Raw genomic sequence first — 13,224 nt, 5'->3', positions numbered from 1 at the left:
CACAGCCATATTTTAAACTAACTACATCATATTGAACAAGTAATAATTTAAACTTTATAAAGGTCTGTGTACCCATGACATATTTTCTTCATTATTATATAAACACTATAAAATACAATATATAGTTATATAGTTTTCTATATAAGACCCCTCAAAATTAAGTAATTGTCTAAAGGTCCCTTACTAGTAACTGAGGCAGACTGACACAAGTCTACATCAATCTGAAGATTTCCTCTCTGGTCCTCTAATTTCATCCTTCCAGGCTATTTTTCACATATCATTTTGATGTTCCTTTTAGAAAAGATCTGCACTACATTCTACTTCCTATAGCATAATTTTTTTTATCAATGCAATAGCTTTATTGTTGTAAGAGTTTTCTTGTTTTGTTTCTTGTTTCTTTTCTCTTTCTTAAATTGTCTTTGCTTTTTCTGGTTTCGTTTATTTTTCTGTTTGTTTTGTCTCTGTCACCTTTCACATGGTAGACTATCTTTATGTGTTTGCTAACACTTGGCCATACCTTCATTTTTAAAATGAAACCTGAAAGAGCTGACTGAAGTATATGCAGTGTAAATAGCAACGCGAACCGGTAGACTGCATTGGAGGGAAATCAGGTGAGCTTCAAGTAGAATCCCTAAACGTTAGTAGTTTTTAGGTCTTGCCTCTTGAACAAGTCAATATTCCCAAAGAATAATATATAATATAATCCTCTGTCTTACAGGGTGGGGTTAGTACTGGCCTGCCTGCCAGAATTCTGATAGCATGACAGCAAAGGGGTCTGGGGGCCTTCACATTCAGTGCTTAAGCTTTTAGTTAATCCCTGTGTTCCATTCATTACCTTCTGCTGTTCTTGGAGTTCTCAAATTAGAAAAGTCTCTGGTACAATTTCTCCAAACAGTAAACCTCTTGCTTTTTGTTCAGATAAAGGGAAGAATAGATTTTGGAAAGAAGTAGATATAAATGTAAGTTTATTCTTTCTTGTTATACCTAAAATATACCAGTTCACTGACAGACACAGGTCTGAGATGAAACCCTAGCTTTAACACTTGGAAATGTGTGACCTTAGAGAGTTCCTTAACCTCACCAGTCTTAGTTTCCTTATCTATGAAATAAAGATAATAACACATTCCTTACAGTGCTGTTGAGGGAATTAATGAAGAGAGCATATGTAAAAGGTTTGTTACAGTGGAAGGCACTTACCAGAGCTTCACTCACAACACTACAAATATATGCTAAACTATCCCAATGTCATTCTTCTGCTTATTAGGCTGTGAATTCCCCCAAGACCAGGGAATGCAATTTATAACAAAATCCCTAAAATCAATGTCAACATAATAACATCTATGTTTGACGCCTTAGATTAAAATATGTTTAAGATATATTATCAGCCAATAAAAAATATCCAAGTGTGAGGTAATTTTAAATTTCTCTTTGTGCATTTGTATTTTATTTAAGCACTGTATTTACTGTTGTAATATCATAAGGTTTGTTTTAAGTCTGAATTCCTGTGGTTTGATTGAAGCCCAATATATATAGAAAACAAAGTGAAAGTTATAACAATACTTAAACAATATCACCCTCTCCACCCCCACCCCCCAAAAAGAGTGTTCTTTTACCTCTGTGACATCTAGATGGTATATTGATTCCCGGTATATCTGTTACCGAACAGACTAAAAGGACTGGCATTTGTCAGAAACAGCACTTAAAACTTAAAGAGATAAAGAAGTGTTGTCTGATCAACAACAGTTAAACGTCGGTAGTCAATTCCAGGTCAAGATGCATGCTGTATATATTAAATATGTGTGTTAGAGAGAAATAGCTCACATATAAAAATACACAACCAAAGGGTAGGAGATAAATGAGAGACCAAGAGAGAAAATCACCTACTTTTTCTTGGGGGAGGGGGGGTGTCGGGGGAGACTTGAGAGAGAGAGAGAGAGAGAGAGAGAAAACCACTAAGAACTCATCAGCAAGAAAATAGATTCAGGAGAGCTTCTTCCCTTAGTTCTCGGTTTATCTGAGAATTTACTCTTCAGAAACATTTTGATCCAGATAAGGGCAACGGAAGCTGCCGTTTTAACAGAGTGTGAATGGTAAAGCATTGTAACATAGGTTAAAAAAGAAGACACTATGATTTATTGGGGCCTGGATAAAAATTTAACATTCCGTTTGAAGATGTGATGATAGAAAACTTTCCTCAGATTTCCACATTGCAAAATAGGAGTCAGGAGAATACAGCACAGGATCATCTTCCCCTAATGTTGACTTTTCATGTTTCTGCCTCTGAACCAAAATAACTCACGTTATGCTTGTCCTCCAAAGATGAAAAATGGATGGTTTTTCTTTTCTCTCGATTCAATCTTAAACTCTCTTTCAGTATTTTCCTTCATTTTAAAATGTAAAAACTAATTATTAAAAATAAAATGCCTGCTTATACTTTGGCCAGTCCTGGTTTTCTCCCCCCAATTTTTGGTTTACTATTTAGTACAATAGTAACTACCTGATTTTGTTCGCTCAAATCTCCAGAAACTGAGAATCCCTGGTGAGCAATATTACTCAGTAAAAAAACACACCAATAAATGAAAACAACAACAAATTAATAATTGAGTAGTAACACCAGGAATTCTCTAGTTTAACCAAATAATCAGCTTTTCCATAAACAGGTGAAGTCACAACAGCTTGGAGCATCACCTGGAACAAACACCCCGAGAGTGGGAGATTCGGGAAAGCTTTCCTTTTCAAGTGGTGAAAGGCTACTTGATAAAATAACATTAAAACAGATTTAGCCATTGATGTCAAAAGTAGGAGGCAGCATAGCAATTTATTGCTCAAACTTCAGGGGTGGGAAACATTTATTGATTTTAGAGAGGAAGGAAGAGGGAAAAAGAGATAAAAACATCTATGATGAGAGAGAACTATTGATTGGCCGCCTTCTGCATGCCCCTACTAGGAATCAAGCCCCCAACCCAGGTATGTGCTCTTGACCAGAATCAAACCCAGGACCCTTCAGTCTGCAGGCTGACTCTCTATCCACTGAGCAAAACCAGCTAAGACTCTATCCCTGCTTTAAATCCTAACCCAATGCAAACATAAAATATACACATACACACACACACACACACACACACACCATAAGCAGAAGACTCATAGAGGATGGACACTGATACTTCTTTTTACTTATGTAATACTACACTATTCTAATCATTTGAAAAAAATGCTAGCTCTAAACGGCAATTTGAAAACCACTAGCTTGGTGTTTGAATTCTGAAACAGTGTGGAAATTGTAGAACCTCACAGTGCCTCAGTTGCTGTCTCTGTAAAAGGCAATTAATAGTGTCACCTATCTTAAAAGGTCTTTGTGAGGTTTAAGAGTTAACAAATGTAATATACTTAGATAACAGCCTGACATATAGTAAGTCCTCAGTAAATACCAGTTAACAATAAAATGGGATGTTTCTAGCTCCTGAATTCCATAGGGAGTCTTCATTTGCAAGTGAATGGTTATCAAATGCATTTCAATCTAAGAACATACTTGTTTTATAGAATATGCATCCAAATTACAGTACATACTCAATATTCCCAAATAATGATGTGGATGGATGAGTAGAGAAATGATTGCCTCAGACTCTCCTGGTTTCTCCTCACTTAGAAAATTGGCTTACACAACCCCTCTGCTACTAAGGAAAAATAGTAAATCACAGTAGCAAGAAAATCTTCCTCATCTACAAAGAAAGCCCTGGTACTGACACACTCAGCCATCATAATCTGTTTTTATGGTCTGACATTTTGTAAATATATTCCAACCCTAATTATAATTTCTTATAAAGGACAAAAAGAGAATGTTGCTTCTTATTTCTGTCAAGGAGGTTGTCAAAATATAAAAATCAATATATATTTATAAAATATAAATTAATGTCACTCCAAAGTCTATGCATGGTTAGATCTGTCTTCTCATCAGAAGAATTTTAGACTCATGATGTAAAGCCTGGGAAAGTGGAGGCAAAAAAAATCAACCTCAAAATTGACCCCTACTTTTTCCAGCTGTGAAAGAATTAAACCATTATGTTAAAGGAGGGCTTTCTCAATACAGGAAAAGATGTAATTTTCATCAGATTTTTCAGACTAAAATAGATTGGATTTCCTAAAAGATTGACAATACTAACTTGCAATTATAATTATACATAAAATAAAATTTTGTAACTTCAAGAAAACATTTTTACATTGTTCTCTTCAGACATTTTCATCAAAAAAAAGAGTGTTGTTTACATTAATTCAGCTTGAGAAAGAAAATTCCCTGTGCAATATGGAAGAGACTGCCAAATAAAATTGTAGCCGTGTATCAAAACCCCTCTGAAAACCAGCTTTGGGAAAATTAAAGGGACATAAATATGCATAAATAATTCAAGACATTTTCAAGCTAGTCAGGCTATATTATCTATTCAAGAATAGGGATAAGAACTGTTTGTTTTAAATTAAGCTTTACACACAATGTTTTCTTCAATTTTGCAAGTTTATTTAAACAAATAGTAATGGTTGTTAAATGTATACTATGGGAAAATTTTAATATAATTCTATTATAGTCACTATTCATGGAGATATAGCTCACTTCACATATGAGATGCATCCTGAAAATATGTGCATAAGCAGGTATTTGAAAATGGAATCATACTGTACACCTTATGGCAGTCTTTAACACCAACAGGAATGAAATGTTTTTATAAACAATTACCAGTATTCCATATGTGTAAATTATAATTTTCAAGTATCTGATATTTTTATTTCACTAAAATTAATGTCATAATTCCAAACTCACTATTTCCATCAAAATTTAAATGGAAACAATAAGTATTAGTGGAATTCCACTTTCACGAACTTGAATGAATGTAGCATTCGAGCTACTGTTGCTTTGTAGGAAAGGAGATGTTACCTATATGTGGCTGAGTGTTAGAGCTCCCTACTTCTTCCCAGCCCTTCTAATTACACTATTGTTTGCTATTCAACTGTGTAACCTTCAGTTCTTGCTGTAAGCACTCTTTATAAACACTCCTTCCTCAGCCCAAAATACAAATCTTTCACAAAATCTTATAATATAAAAATAGATAAAATTTAAGGCACTAAATCACAAAATGGTATTTGTATGTTTCTATAGTGGATATGAAATACATGGATAGAGACTAATGAAAGCAACTCTTGTTTTGATTTTGAACTGGGCCCTCTCCTTATTTATCACATACAGAAGGTAAGTTATAGCTAAAACAGTCTTTTGCCCACCCAACGAAAGTATTTGGCAGGTTACTTAGAAACAGCTTTAATAGTAATATACAAATAAAATTCAATTTTAATAAAGAATCCTGTTTAGCTGGCAAATAATCTATAACAGCATTCTGTTAATATCATTTCTATGAATTCTCATAATGAAAACATCATAAAGCCTACACTTAAAAATAAATGTGTGGCTTTCTCTGGCCAGGCAAGATTTTTAGTGGGACAGAGAACAAGGATGAGGGTCAGAGAAAGGAGGCAGTCGGCAAGGAACAGTGGTGTGAGCAGGTAATAGGCTGCAGGAACTCTTGCTCAGGGACAATGATGGCACAAGACAGAAATACAGCCTCCATAGAAATATACAAACAGGCTCCCACTTATCACCATTATTAACTGTTCCATCAAGACAGAAACATGGACCCTATCCACAATCCATCTCACTACCAACTGCATCTTGAGGAGCATACAAAAAAATCCTTTATAGCACAAGAAAGTCTTAATAAGCTATGTGTTTAAGTAGAAGTCCGAACTGAAGGACTCAGTTAAGAAAAAGAAAAAAAAGGGCAATTATTCTAAAACCCTAGAAAGGTTATTTATTGAAATATGATTTATATTGTGAAGCACATTTACATTTTAACAAATTAACAAAAAATGAAATTTTACTTTTCTGTACATGAAATTCAAATAATAGAGTCTAGGCTATAATTACCCAAGAATAGTGCCCAGTGTTTACTACTGTCCTACTTCATGGCTCACTACACACGTCAAACTAATAAAGTCCTCAATTTTGTTCATCAGTTTATTTGGTTCATTAGATTCCACATATGAGTGAGATCATGTGATACTTATCTTTCTCAGAATAGCTTATTTAGCTCAGCATATTAAAAAATCAAATACATTTAATATTAATATTTTATAACTGCGGGGAAATGCCATATTGGTTTTATTATTAAATTCAGTTAACACTTATTGAATGGCAGGCTCTGTGCTAGGCATTGGAGAAATAATTATGTACAAGAACTCTATCATTATAAAAAAAGCGTAGTGAGGGAGATAAGAACCAATAAAAATAGGTAGAAAGATACGTAAAATGCAGGATGTTTTAGTGCTTAGAAAGAAACAGAGCAGACTAACGGGAAACAGGCAGTCAGCACTAGTCTCTATGAGGAGGTGATCTAAAGGCGGAGCCAGTCAGCTGCTTACAAAGCGGGAGATGAACAGTGAAGGCAGAGAGAAAGCAAAGCTCTAACTTGGGAAATATTTGTTCTGCTTCCAATAAGTGAAGAAAAGGGTTATACAATTCAACATTAAACTTAAAAAGAATCCGTTGGAACAAGGAATGGGTGAGAGAAGAGAAAGAGGTAGCAGGGAGGTTGGTTAGGAGAGCTGCAATAGTGAAGGGCTACTTGTCGTTTTATAAGAGTACTGATGAGAAGTTTCCACGATTTTCTTTGTAAGTTTTATACAATACTAACACAATTAGAAGATGATGCTATCTAAGAATAATGTCTTTTTGAACGCATATGGAAAAATATATATAAGCTAATATTTTTAATTGGCATCAAGTCTTTCTGTATATTAAATTTTTCATTTTTAAACTGGAGAATACTAACATACATTTAAAAGATAAATATACTAAAGTTATAATTATTAAAAGATTTTTAAAAAGTAATGTGAAAATTAAATATATTCAAATATATTTTAAATGTAAGACAATTATATTTCAGATAATTACTGAGAAATTACCTTAGATAAATCTCTGAAGTTACTTGGCAAGGTAAGATCCAATTCTTCTGATTCATAATTAGTGATGACCCAGGGAAACACTGGATACTGATTTAAGTCATTGTAACTCCGTCCTGGAAGAGAAAAAACAGTCACTCAATCTAAAATACTAATATATAAAAACCATGGGTCTGTCACATTCACAACGACCAGGAGGCTCGACCAACTGGGAGTCAGTCCTGCAGTCAGTGCTGGATTGCCATGGTGACCCAGCACTGACTACTATGGCTGCAGGCACAGTGACCCAGCACTAACTGCTAAGGGGGCTGCGAATTAGGCTCACAGAGAGGCCTAAAGAGAGAAGCAGGGTCTGATCCGTAGCCTCTGTGGCAGCTGTTGATCAGCACTTGCCTCTCTCTTTAGCTCTGGGCCTGGTCAGCAGCCGTGCCACCATTTCTCTCCAGGCCTCCACCAGGGCTGCTGTTCAGCCCCGCCTTTCTGATCAGGCCCCATTGATAGGCCCAGAGATGCTGACTGGCATAGAAACCGACCAATCAGAACCAAATCTAGGTCAACTGTGAGGAGCCAATGGCTGCCTAGGAGGTGGAGCTTTTGACGTTGACTGGCATAGAAACTTGACCAATCTGAACCAAATTGGTCAGCAGAGGAGGGCAGTTGGGGGCAAGATCAGTGGAGAGGGTGCAGGCTGGGCTGAAGGACCCCCTCCCCCCCCCACCCCGCTTGCCCCAGTGCACGAATTTTGTGCACCAGGCCTCTAGTAATAAAATAAAATGATGAGAAGGTTCAAGAGTATAATTTCATAAAAATAACTTTTTTGAGTGCCAGATATTGCTCTCAGTGCTATCCATTATTTCATTTAATCCCCACAATACCCCTATGAAATTAGTATCATCCCCATTTTACATGTGAAAAAACCGAGGCACAAAAGGTTAATCTACCCAAAATGATGTAGTAACTAGTAATGGTCACACTATATTCAAATACAGAGACTCTGGCCTCCATGATTATGTTCTCATAAACTACCTTTGACTATTTTTTGTTACTTGAAAGCCTGCACCAAATAAAATATTCTTTATTAAAACTTTAAAAAAATAATTTGCAATTCTTAGAGCTTTTCAAAACTAGGTTCATTTCTCTGCCATTATTTAACCAACAGACCAACTAATCAACCAAGTTTAAGTGATTTGAGCCCTGTGGGCAGTCATTAGTCATCTGTAAAATGAAGGAGTTGCACCAAATTACTCTGAAATTTCTGTGACAGCTTTCAAAACCAATGATCCTCTGAACATAATGAACACCATCATCAATGTTACTTCCCCTCACTCCCAAATGCTGCCACACTCTCCTATACCTCCTCCAAACTAATGACAAGCAATGATACAGTTAGCTGATAACAGTTTGTACCTTGTAAATTCTTATTTAATATTATGTTTTAATTACCACTGTCATCTCTCTAATGTAGGCCCTCATTTCTTTTTACTTATAATTGCTTCCTAAATTTGATTCTGCCTAGTCTCTCTCCAATCCCATGTATCCTTCATTCTGCCTCCAAGTTACCTTTTCACACAGTTCTATTATCATTCATTTGTTCAAAAACTTTCACAAGTTTCCCAATGAATTGACTGCTAACTCCTCAAATTGACAGGAAGTCAATTCCACACAACCTTTCTAGTTTTCTTTCTCATTATACCTTTAGGAATATATACTTTTTGTGCATACACACATACATACAAATATACAGACACATATATATGCACATATACAGTAGTCCCCTTTATCCATGGTTTCTTTTCTTCATTTTCAGTTACTCTCAGTGAACTGTGGTTCAAATATATTAAATGGAAAATTCTAGAAATAAACAACTCTTAAGTTTTAAATTGCACACCATTCTGAGTGGTGTGATAAAATCTCCCAGCATCCTGCTTTGTCCACCTGAACATGAACCATCCCTTTGTCCAGCACATCCATTTGGTAGACACCACCCGCCCTTAGTCACTCAGCAGCCATCTCGGTTATCAAACTGATTGTGGAGCATCTCAGAGCTTGCATTCAGGTAACACTTATTTTATGTAATAATTGCTCTAAAGCACAACGCAGTAATGTTGACAGTCAGAAGCTGTAAAGTATAAGTATATAGAGAAAAATATATAGTATAAATGGGGTTGGTACTATTCGTGGTTTCAGGGATCTATGGGGGGGTGTCTTTGAACGTTTGCCGCATGAATAGGGAGGACTACTTTACATATAATAAATATCTTGTGTATGTGTGTGCATATAACTATACCATTAATTGTTCTTTAGCTTTACTTCATAATTTTCCACTTATCTTTTTTTTGGTTTATGCCTTCAGTTTTACATAAAATAACTTCTCTCCCAACAACCTCCACAGTTAATTAAAGTAATATCTATCCTTACTCAAACATAAAATCTTTCCTGATATTTTCCCCTTACTCCTACCAATTGGAAGTTTATATTTTTATTGATTTTAGAGAGAGAGGGAAGGAGGGAGGAAGGGAGGGAGGGAGGGAGGGATGGAGAGAGTGAGAGAAACACCTATGTGAGAGAAACATCGATTGGTTGCCTACCATCGTGCTCAGGGATCCAACCCACAACCTAGATATGTGCCCCTGACCAGGAATTGAACCTGAAACCTTTTGGTGGTGCTTCAACTAACACCTAGCCAGGGTTATTTTATAATTTTTATTGATTCTATACCCCTTTGCTCTAGAATCATGTAAATGCTCCCATTTTTACTTAAAATAACTTCTGTGAGATTAAGCAACATGCCTTATGCTCTTATCTCCTTTGTGCCTCAAATATAAACTCTGTCAGATTCTTGACCTAAATCTCAAATGTCTCATAATTACATTCCTTGTTTTCTTTATGCAAATCATCACAAATAAAAAGTAATGACATATTTCTATTCTTTAGTCTTTAAAAGTGAACAGTTTCAATAGGTAATCTTTAATAATATTATATGATTATAGATCTTGTACAGGACCATTTAATCTTTATATTTTCATATATTTGTAATAATATACCTTTACTTAATATTTAACCACAGTTTTCTTTTTTCCAAATTGTGTTTCATTGACTTAACACATAATACATTTATAATTAAGTTGTTAAAAGATTCTTAGGATTTGTTATGGATATTCATTCCTTCTATTCCATAGTGAGTCCATTTTTACTATATTGAATAGTTAGTTGTAAATTGTCATTTTATATTTTTGGAAAAGACTGTGTATACCCATTTTTTATTTTTCTCAAGTAGCCAACTGTTTGTATACAAAGCTTTAAACTTGATTATCAAAATTACTCTTGATAAGGTATATTTACTTAGTAATAATAAAAATAAGCTACATATATCAGTAATCAAAATAATCTAATCATGTCACAGTAAACAGTTTACTCTTTGAAATAAGTCAACATGTGAGTTTAGGTTACCTGCTATTGTGTTGAGAAACATCAAGTACTCGAAGTTTGAAATCTCTCTGTGCTGCCATCGCTGAGTCATATTAGAAGCTTTAAAAAGTTGACGTGGACTAGCTAATGAGATACGCCTGTAAAAAAATAAAAAGGAAATTGATGTAGAATCAATTTGAACTTAAGATTATACCACAATAATAAATCATGAATATCTTTACTTATTCAAAATGATACCAGTATATTCTGAAAAGTTCTATTTATGTTATACTAATGAGTACTAGAGATGTTTCCATCTACAATTAATGGTTAAACAAATGATGTGGATTAGCCACAGGTCTATTATACATGTTCTATTCATTAAGGTAAGCTTTTATTACAATGCCTTTATAATATCTAGGCTCCAAAGGTTGATTAATAATAGGATAATTAATAATTCACTGCTTTACTGATATAAAAGGAATTATAGTATCTTAAAAATACATATAAAATTGTATTAATATTTTATCAATCTTGATAGTCATTACATAAAGGTAACACATTTGTCCTCATACAGCTAAATATTATATTTGCATACCCTTTGTAACAGGGAAAAGAGGATAGTAAACTCTTTAGTGGTCTATTCAAGGGTAGGATAGAGGTTAAAAAAAACTTATTTTTTTTATACATCTTAATAGAAGATGTTTTCTGTTTTCTTGATGCAATGTAAATAACGATGGATACAACCAACCAATAATAAGAAGCACTGGGAAATCAGTAGCAGGATTAATTATTCTATTCAGGGCATAGAATTTCAGGTAAGTATGTTGTCACAGTTCTTCTATAACTCAGAACAAGATAGCTATTTTTTAAATAGCTTTATTTACAAAGGTGTAATTTACATACCATAAAATTTACCTATTATTAAGTATACTATTCAATGATTTGTTAAAATTACATTTCTAGAATTGTGCAATTGTCACCACAGTGCACTTGAGAACATTTTCATCACCACAAAAACTTGCTTTGGGCCTATATATAGTTAATCACCATTTCTATCCCCAGGTCTAGGCAACTATCAATTTGCTTTTTGTCTCTATAAACTTGCCTTTTCTGGACATTTCAGATCAAAAGAATTAGAATCATGTAGTCTTTTGCATCAGGCTTCTTTCACTAACCACAAATGTTTTTGAGGTTCATCAATGTGCTGGCATGTATTAGTTGTTCATCTATTTTGATTGCTAAACAGTATTCCATTGTATGAATATAAAATATACCATTGTAAGTGCTGAAAATCTATTTAAATGACGGATTTATTGAGTTAAGACTTTTAGCTTTAACTATAGGAAAACATTACTAAAATTCCCAAGTATGGTAACACATTATTAGGTGATAAATAAAACCTTTTTACAATAGAAAAAAATAAATCTTTTATTATTAAGATAAGGAAATCTATACAATTCTGAGCTGCTTCCTTCTGAACCCTTAAATTCCCCAACCTACATAATAAAAGCATAATATGCAAATCAACCTAATGGCCAAATAGCGGGACGACCATCCCTGACCATGTTATGACACCCACTGGCACCAGGCCAGCCAAGGCAGGTGTGATGGGATTGGTTGGGGGATCAGCCATGGCCCCATGATCGCCCCATGGAGGGAGGCTCAGGCCACTGGCTGGTGGGGCGATCAATTGGGGGCTCCACGATTGCCCCAAAGAGGGAGGCCCAGGCCACCTACCAGCAGGCTACAGTGGGTGGGTGGCGCCTCTCTCTGCAAGGGAAGCCCAGGTCCCAGGTGCTGGTGGGAAGCCCGGCTCCTGGGTGCCAGAGGGAAGCCAGTGCCGGCAGCTGGGGGAAGGAAGGCCTACTCTTGCATGAATTTCGTGCATCGGGCATTTAGTTACATATTAAAAAATTAACTAATCAAAACCCTGATTTGCATTGTAAAGCAACTATTCCTTATAACCCAGAGGGGCCTCTTAATGTGCCCTGATTACTTAAAAGCAGAGATCATTAGTAGTTTTAAAGCATGTCCACAAATTCTTTGATACTTCCTCTTTAAAAGGTAAAGTTTGATTCCTCTTCCCTAGAGTCTAGGCCAGGGGTGGGCAAACTTTTTGACTCGAAGGCCACAATGGGTTCTTAAACTGGACCAGAGGGCCGGAACAAAAGCATGGATGGAGTGTTTGTGTGAGCTAATATAAATTCAAAGTGAACATCATTACATAAAAGGGTACGGTCTTTTTTTTCAATAGTTTTATTCTTACAGGCCCTAGTTTGCCCACGGCTGGCCTAGGCTGTATTTTTTATTGTTGTTGTTAATCTTCACCTGAGGATATTTTGTCCACTGAGTTTAAAGAGTGAAAGGGAAGGAAGAGGGAGGGGATGAGAAAAGAGGAAGGAGAAGAGAAAGAGAAAGAGAGACACACATTGATTGGTTGCCTCCCATATGTGCCTCTACTATGAAACCTGCAACCCAGGCAGGTGCCCTTGACTGGGAGTCAAACCCAAGACCCATTGGTATATGGCCTGCACTCTAACCACTGAGTCACACTGGCCAGGGCACATGAGCTGCATTTAATGACTCACTTGTAACAAATAGAATGCAGCAAAAATGAAGGCACAGTACTATCAAGGGTAGGTCATAGAGAAGAAACTGGGGCATCTGCCTTGCATTTTCTCAGATAACTTGCTCTGAGTAAAGTAAGTTCCCAGTCATGCAGACAGTCAAGCAGCCTGTGAAGAGGTGGACTTGGTGGGGAACACTGCCAAGAGGAGCTTCACCTTGGACAATCATCCAGCCTCAGAATGA

General features: G+C 35.7%; 1 protein-coding gene across 5 annotated transcripts in view; it reads right to left on the bottom strand.

The window, feature by feature from the left end:
• LRBA (LPS-responsive vesicle trafficking, beach and anchor containing) overlaps positions 1–13,224 on the bottom strand; it is a 554,230-nt gene that overhangs the window by 144,975 nt on the left and 396,031 nt on the right. For all 5 annotated transcript variants that reach the window (XM_006770131.2, XM_006770133.2, XM_006770134.2 and 2 more), the window contains exons 43-44: positions 10,453–10,568; positions 7,006–7,118 (exon numbers count right to left, since the gene is read on the bottom strand). In XM_006770131.2, coding sequence (XP_006770194.1) covers positions 7,006–7,118; positions 10,453–10,568 — 229 coding nt within the window. The remainder of the gene's footprint in view (positions 1–7,005; positions 7,119–10,452; positions 10,569–13,224) is intronic.

This window comes from Myotis davidii, unplaced genomic scaffold (genome assembly GCF_000327345.1).
Source record: "Myotis davidii unplaced genomic scaffold, ASM32734v1 scaffold323, whole genome shotgun sequence".
NCBI lineage: Eukaryota > Metazoa > Chordata > Mammalia > Chiroptera > Vespertilionidae > Myotis > Myotis davidii.
The sequence above is the reverse complement of the archived record's forward strand: the minus strand, read 5'-3'. Positions and strand labels throughout refer to the sequence as shown.